Source organism: Homarus americanus, unplaced genomic scaffold, assembly GCF_018991925.1.
Source record: "Homarus americanus isolate GMGI-L3 unplaced genomic scaffold, GMGI_Hamer_2.0 scaffold26351, whole genome shotgun sequence".
NCBI classification, from domain to species: domain Eukaryota; kingdom Metazoa; phylum Arthropoda; class Malacostraca; order Decapoda; family Nephropidae; genus Homarus; species Homarus americanus.
The window spans coordinates 152,239-160,801 of NW_024724368.1; the positions used below are offsets into that span (position 1 = coordinate 152,239).

The 8,563-nt window shown below is 34.7% G+C and overlaps 1 protein-coding gene across 4 annotated transcripts in view; it reads right to left on the minus strand.

Moving 5' to 3' along the window:
• Positions 1-3,433: 3,433 nt before the first annotated feature.
• The window catches only part of LOC121864106 (general transcription factor 3C polypeptide 3-like), a 45,848-nt gene continuing 40,718 nt past the window's right edge, over positions 3,434-8,563 (minus strand). For all 4 annotated transcript variants that reach the window (XM_042363006.1, XM_042363010.1, XM_042363008.1 and 1 more), the window contains exon 15: positions 3,434-4,348. In XM_042363006.1, the coding sequence (XP_042218940.1) occupies positions 3,613-4,348 (736 nt within the window). In that variant the 3' untranslated portion in view covers positions 3,434-3,612. The remainder of the gene's footprint in view (positions 4,349-8,563) is intronic.

Sequence of the window (8,563 nt, forward strand, 5' to 3'; positions counted from 1 at the left end):
ATTTCCATTTTCTATGATCAATATTCATATTTTCTTTTATGAAAGTTTCCCTTTTCTATAAGGAAAATTCCCATTTTCTATTATCAAAATTTCTCTTATTTATCATAACAATTTCTTTTCTATGATTAAAATTTCAATTTTCTGTCACCATTTTTTTTATTTCCCATTATCAAAATTCGTTTTTTTATGATCAAACTTTCCGTTTTGTGATGAAAAATTCCTGTTTTCTAAGATTGTGTTAATTATAAGCAGTTAAACGCAATCACCCATAAGGATGCATTTCCACTTCCAAGAATTGCCAAGTCTCTGGATGCTTTGGCAGGTGCATGTTGGTTTTCCACGTTCGATTTAGCATCAGGGTACCATCAAGTTAGTCAGGGAACAGGACAGACCTAAAACTGCTTTGTGCTCACCCTTTGGATTATACCAGTATCGAAGGATGCCTTTTGGGTTAAACAATGCCCCCATTACATTCCAATGTCTGATGGAAAGAATATTTGGTGTTCAGATATTTAAGACTTTTTGGTGTATCTAGATGATTTGATTGTATTCTCTAGGACTATTGATGAACACTTAGATCGGATGAAGATGGTCTTTTCCCGACCGTGAAAATATTGATTGAAATTAAAACCAAGCAAATGTCATTTGTTGTGGTGGAAGTTTCAGGATCTGAGGTGAAAGAGAAGGAAAAATCATCATCTGATTGTCTGAGCCAGGGAGAAGAATTAAGTAGTTTGGTATGCTTGCCAGGAATTGATAAAGGAAATCGTAGTTTACTGCAGTTAAAAGACCCAGTAATAGGGAAATATTTTCTTTACTTGCATGATGAATTTGATAAAGTGCCCATGAAGCCAGGATGACTCGAGAGTTTGCTCAGTTATGGAGAGAGAGAAACTGTTGCATGTGAAAGATGGATTGTTGTGCAGGATTAGCCGAGAGGGTAGTAGGAAACAGTTGTTAGTACTGCCAGCTGCACTAAAACCACACATTTTGAAGGCTATGCATGATTGTATGGGACAGGGTGTAGAGAGGACCACTCAGTTGATAAAGTTATGCTGTTATTGGCCAGAGTTCTATGAAGAGACAGAAATATTGTGAGTGGTGTCAACAGTGTATTGTATGACTGTAGTACCTGTGGTCCGTACCCCTATGGGAGCACTGCTGGCTGAGAGGCCTTGGGAAGTCAGAGCTGTGGATTTCTCTCTGATAGAGCCAGTCAGTGATGGGAAAGAGAATGTAATGGTTGTTACTGATGTATTTAGTAAATTCACCTTGGCATTTCCCACAAGAGATCAGAAAGCCTCAACTGTTGCAAAGGTTCGAGTTGAAGAGGTGTTTTATCGTTATGATATCCCCGAGAGAATACATACTGATCATGGAAAGAATTTTGAGAGCTCATTGATTAAACAGTTGTGTAAACTACTTGGAATTGAGAAGACAAGAACAATCCCTTACCACCCTGAGGGAAACGGCTCAGTGTGAACACTTTAACAGAAAAAAGCACAATTTACTGCGCACTCTTCCCCCAGAAAAGAACGCATGCTGAAATCACACGAGAAAGATGATGACTGGGTGATACTGTTCGCAGAGGCGAGAAAAATATGAAGTTCGCAGTCATATTTCCCACCTCTGTTGACGGTCATGTAATATTTCAATGTGATTCTGACCTTTTAAAATGTTGTTTTTGCATAATGTAGTATTACTGATACGTAATTTGTCTTAGTATGCCTTATTGTGGGTAAAAATAAGTACAGTATATATATTAAATGCATTTTCCGTAAGCGTGAATCTCCTACCAGAGTTTAACAGTTAATTCATGTATAATACTTCTGATAAACTTCCTACATGCTTATGCTTGAAATAATGAATGTACGTATCTTTTCATAATTTAGCTAAATATCTTTCTCGTCAGAAATGGTCATCCCAACGATTATGAATAAACTCGTTTAGAAATACTGTACATCATTACTTCAGGACAAAATCGGACAGGTTTAGGTTTGCAACAGCCAATAAGCTGTAAATTTTGAGGAGGGGGCGGGGCATCTTTTCTCAGCTGGGAAAAAACGCGCTATAGTAGGCCTTCAACGGAAACTGATCGTGAGTATTTAGCAGATGATGTAGACTCTTGAGAGTGGTGTAGAGGAGATGCATGGTTTTGATAATGCAGGTGATTTCATGCCCCAAATGTCAGATACTGAATGTGGCCCCACGGACATACCAACTGCTAGTACAAGAGAAGAAAAACCTAATTCAGTGAGAAGGAGCACTAGGGCAACAGCTGGTAAACACTCTTAACGTGCATAGATTGCCCAGGTCTGTCATAACGAGAACTTAATGGAGGTGAGGGCGAGTATGACTGCGAAGAAAACCAAGGGGTGAACGTAGTGAGGTAGAAGTTATAAATTAATTACTCCTGTAATTACAAGAAAAAATGAAATTAATTTAGTTAGTGCATTATTATTATTTATTATTATCCTATTGTACTTCTGCGTGTTATATATTTGTAATTTGTATTATTAGAAGATTTTTCACTTTGTTTGCTGTACCAGGACTTAAGGGAAAAGTGTTCAATGCATGTTGTGAAGATAACATTTTTGTTTTGTAGGGAAAACCAGTGTGTGTGTGTGGAGTCAGGGGGGGTTTCTCTGTTGATTTTCATGTTACTGGTGAACCAAGTGATTCAATCCATGTTTATACTGTTTTAGAGTAACCCTAAGTATTAAGGGTTTTATGTGAAGGATGTCATGGTTACCTATCTAGTCCTCCAGGAAGATATGAGATACAGTAAGTTCCTAAGTTTTCAGAGCTGGAGAACTTTTGTTGTGTAATATATATTTATGGTTCCGTTTGTCGGTAGGTGCTGTACTCACCCCTGGGTCACTTATCAGGGATTACATTAAGGAAGAAATACAGTAAAGGAAATGTAACTTGAGTGACCTTTCTCTTACCATTGTATTTAGCTACTGTGACCAGGCTAACTTCCCCGGGCTACAGGTGGATAGAATGAAGTAACTAAGGTTGAATCACACTTACAGTATTTTCAATGGACTGTGCCCAGAGAATCTAACAAGAAACTTTGCAAGGATTAGGGTTATGAACTGGCAGAGTACTGGAAGGGACTGATGGTGTTCTAATTGCAAGGACAGTTCCCACCAGGTAATCACAGCTAACCCATGCCAATTTGGAAAATGATGATTTTGGAACATGAGTGCAACCTCTCCATAGGTAGACATGTGTTTTTAAAGCAATAAATTGGACACCAGTAATGATCTGGATAATTTGAAATGAAATGACAGTTATCCACATATAAAATGTTGTTTCCTTGACAACAAAAGCAAGATGAGCAAACCTCAACATAACAAAATATCAGGTACAGATACAGTACTTTAAAAAAATATCAGGTAGAGATACAGTCCTTTAAAAAAATATCAGGTAGAGATACAGTCCTTTAAAAAAATATCAGGTACAGATACAGTACTTTAAAAAAATTACTTTGTTCAATTACATTAACTCTACCTACCTAAATCATATACTGTACAGGTATAATATTTCTCTATACTCAATATTTTAAGCTTTCCTCTTTCTATGACCTAACTGTATCCTTATTTGAATTCAAACTCTAATATATTTGTACATATACATCCTGGCTAAGTTAGGAGAGCCACTATTTTGGTAAATGAGTGCAAGATTAAATGCAATCTCACGAGATAGGTCAAGTCTGGGCCCTTCATGTTGTTCCTCTACAGTGGGACAGTCAAGAGCAAACTTGTAGTAATGGATTGCTTGTGGTAGGAGATTGAGCTGATGAAAGGCTCGACCCAAATTGTACATCGACTCCTGACACTCCCCACGCATCTCAACATATGTGTTTAAGAAGGCACATGCCTGCACAACTAGGGAATGCTTTTTACCACTGAATTTCTGGCATGCCATGTGTGTAAAAGTCAAGCCTAACATAAGTGGAATAAGTGGATTGGTGGGGTCTTGTTTAAATGCTTGAGTATATTCTGCTAGAGAATATTTGTATGTTCCAGCAACCAAGCAGTTGTGGCCATTCAGTAATCCTAAAGCAACTAAGTCTGGGTGTTTATGAGTAAGCCGTAACAAAAAGCGATTGTGTCGAAAGTCATCAGCCTTAGAAATGATAAGATTAAGAAGGTTCCAGCACCTCTCATTCTCTGGATTTTTTATTACTAATTCCCGCATAATATTGTATGCAAAATAGGAACTGTCATTGTAAATGCATGCTAAGAGACACATAAATTCTATTTCTCGAGCACGTTCCTTTTCTCGCATGAATTCTTTTGACCCAAGTGCACTAAAGGTCATCCTTTCAAGCTCCTCCAATCTGAAAAATAATAACACATATTAACATCATTATACAGTACAGTACTTAGAAGTCATTCAGTGTAAAAATCTGACAATGCGAGACAATTACTAAAGTTTCATAGATAATTTACACAAAAATGCTATGAGGTTTTAGAAATTAATTAGATACTGGCACTAAAGGTATCGACTCACAAATCCAGGACCCTTGGGACCAGTAGACTAAACCGGTGTTGAGCATTTTCCAGCTCCCGACCAGTACACTACATCAGGGTTTGCTTCCCCTACACACACTCATAAACTCAGTTGAACCTTTGATTTACTTCTTAATTAATGAAATGAAGAAATACTGTAAATATAAAAATATAAATAATTAAATATACAGGTAGTCCCCCTTACGGCTGCTTGGACTTACGTCCATCGGTACTTACGACCTGCTCTGACCTTACGACCGTCGCAGTTGTGACCATTTTTTTTTTTATTTATCTTTTTAAATGACGCGTGCATTTTCTATTCCGAAACGTTTCCAGTTAATGTAGTCTCCATGTATAATTAGAAAATTATGGGGGCCCCGTGTGCATTCAGCTGACTACATTAAAGGTAAGTGCTCAGTCACACTGTATCCATTCCTTATTATTTATTACTTTTACTGTAATGTATTTTAGTGTAGATTTTTTTTTTAATTTGGATTTTTTTTAAATCTATGTCGGACGTACGACCATTCGGACTTACGACCTGGATTTGAGTCCCTAACCCCGTCGTAAGTCGGAGAGCACCTGTAGTAATTTTCAAAGTTGAAAGTTGTCTAGGTAGGTGTACACAGCACTTTATCTTGGGTTTGTTAATGTCTGACTCCCAGAAGCTTCTCATGTGTCACAAGACATTTGCAAGAAGTAAGATACAGTAGTTCATAAATAATTTTTGTGTGATTGAAGGCTTTATGGTTCCTTGTCAGGGTTATTTATAATCTTGTCTGCTGCAGCTTTTTTGAGAAGAAAAAAAAGTGTTTGTAGTAGCAGATGTTTTGTGAAATAGATAACAAAATAGTACAGTATAGGTACATAATTATTTATTCTCTACATACTTTTATACTATACAGTTAAAATACCCCCTAGTCCCGAACGATTTTAGTTTGTCCAATAGGTAGAAAGGCAATTTTTTTTTTTTTCTTTTTTTTTACTTATCTGAATTATTATTATTATTACAGGAGTATTAAATTTTTGCCCCTCAGGCCCCAATGTGGGTCAGTGACCTATGCCCGGGTGGGCTAATCCCCGTAAAAAAACCCAACAACAAAGCCGCGGGAAATTAAGGTTTGTTTACATCCAGCAGTTCGGCTGCTCTCTCTCTCTCTCCCTCTGCTTGTCTATACAGAGTACAACATTTAACCCTTTTATATATATGAGCAGTAAATAAGTGTTGCTTTCATATTCTTATGTAGAGTAATGACGATATGTTTTCACATGTGCGCACTTACATACGCGCAGTCTCACTTTGTTTTTACCATTAATGGTTAGCTACTTATATTGTTCCATTTATTAACATTAAATAACATTACAGGTACTTCAAACAACCATATTTATTTTTTTACATTAATTTTACTACAGCTACAATCAGGGTCTTATTTTCTTCAGTTTTATATGTAGAACCAATCAGTCACTGGTTTTGTAAGCTTTAACATAAACAATGCCGGCAGCCGTCTCGTCTTCTCGTGTGTTTTAATATTCCACGTATTATTAATAAATTGTATTGTTAATTTTGCACACACAAACATTAATTCAATAAAAACAAATTCAGAAACATTAATTAAAATATATATGAACAGTAAATAAGTGTTGCTTTCATATTCTTATGTAAAGTAATGACGATATGTTTTCACGTGTGCGCACTTACATACGCGATCTCTCTTTTTTCTTTACCATTATCGTTAGCTACTTCTATTGTTCCATTTATTAACATTAAATAACATTACTTAAAACAACCATATTAATTTTACTACAGCTACAACCAAGGTCTTATTTTCTTCAGTTTTATATGTAGAACCAGTCAGTCACTGGTTTTGTAATCAACGAAAACAATGCTGTGTCATTTCCTTGTGTGTTTTAATATTCTACGTATTATTAATGAATTGTATTGCTCATTTTGCACACATAAACATTAATTCAATAAAAAGACATTCAGTAATAAACAATAATGAATCTTTTCTACATAAGAGAAATGACGCTGTTTACACGATTATGCACGTCATCTGCACGTTGGCGGGCCGTTCAAACCCGTCGAAATTCAAGTTTCCGCCGTCAAAATTTTTATTTTTTTTTGTGTGTTCCAATAAAATACGTTGAATTAAAAACTCACGAAATTTGAGAAGCTACTATACGACATTTAACCCTCCAATATGTCTTCAAAGAGACCATGATGCAGAAAAAGTGGTGCTAGTGCTTCCAAGCATAAGCACAAGTCACTATCTATCCAGGAAAAGGGTGAATTTCCATGGTCCGGCACCGGTCAGGTCCCGAGGTTGCTGGACTAGAGAGGTACAACCTGTATTTGTTTTGCTATCTACTGTGCAAAACCAAGACGAGTATAGTAATACGTACTAATGTTACTGACAAGAAACCATCAAGACTTCAAAATTGTGTGGCAAGACCATCAACTTAACACATGAGTCAAGATAGTACAGTGCCATACTGTAAGAACAGGCATAAGTTACCTCCAATCTTTGGTTTAATTTGATCGATAGAAATTTCAAAAGCTATGTTAATACAATATTAATATATTGACACAATTAAATATAAATAAAGATAATCAAAGTATTAGGAATTTTATTCAGTCAGGTAATATAGGTAATTAATTGTCATCTCTCTTCCAGTACTTCTTATAAATGTCTTGCAACACATGAGGTTCTGGGTCAGAAATACACAAACCCAAGATATGGTGCTGTATTTAATGATTTTTATATATAAATAAGATTAAAATTATATAATACAAACACACACACAACACAACACATACACAACACAACATATACAAATACAATATATATTATATATATATATATATATATATATATATATATATATATATATATATATATATATATATATATATATATATATATATATATATATATATATATATATATATATATATATATATATATATATATATATATATATATATATATATATATATATATATATATATATATATATATATATATATATATACTAGACCAATCGTTAATCTAACTCAACTGCTCTAAAGGCGTCGTTGCTAACCTAAAAAGCTAACCAAAACCATTGTTTCAATGTGTTTTTGGGTAATTGGTTCCAGCTCACCTAAAAATTTCTCCTAAATTCAACAAAATGGTAGAAAAGTTCACTTACTTTGAGGTGTGTATGTAGAAGGCTCCTGGATGATGATGATGATGATGATGGGAATTACAATGGGGTGTGGAGGAGAAGGAAGATAGTAAAGGAAGAGAAGTCACCCCATGGCACCCCACCATAATTTTAGTTTCTTGGTATTTCAAGATTATTTTTTAAATCAACACTGTAATTGCATTATATATTGTCAATATGTAAAAATATATTAAAAATGACCAATAATTTGCTTGGAAACACAGAAAAAGCATTTAGTTGAAGAGTCTCAACAAGATGTTACCTCCAGTGAAAACAGAGAGACTAACGCCTGTTTGCTGTGTTAAGAGGCCTTGATTCTTTTAAACTAGTCACTTTTCTCTTTCAATTATGTTCAATAATTGTTAAAATGACTAAAAAAATTGAAAATTAAACTTAAAATTATTGAATAGTATAAACTTCTTGATAATTACTAAAATAGTTAGGAATTTAAGCCCAGAACCGATTAATGTATTGGCGGACTGATACTAAAGCTGGTTGCCCGCCAGTGCAAGCAAAACATGTTGAGGTCGGTTCAGAAGAAATTCAAACCTAATTGAAGATCCTTATGGAAGGCAGTTCGTTAACCGAAATTTTATAAGTAACCGAGGTGTTCATAAACGAGGGTCTGTATATATATATATATATATATATATATATATATATATATATATTTATATATATATATCTATATATATATATATATATTATTACAGGATATATAAATTTTAACCCCACCTAACGGGGTCAATTGACCCAGTGGGTCTCACCTTATAAAAAAAAAAGTAAGTGAATACCGTATATCTCGGCTTATAAGACGGAATTTGAACATTAAAAAA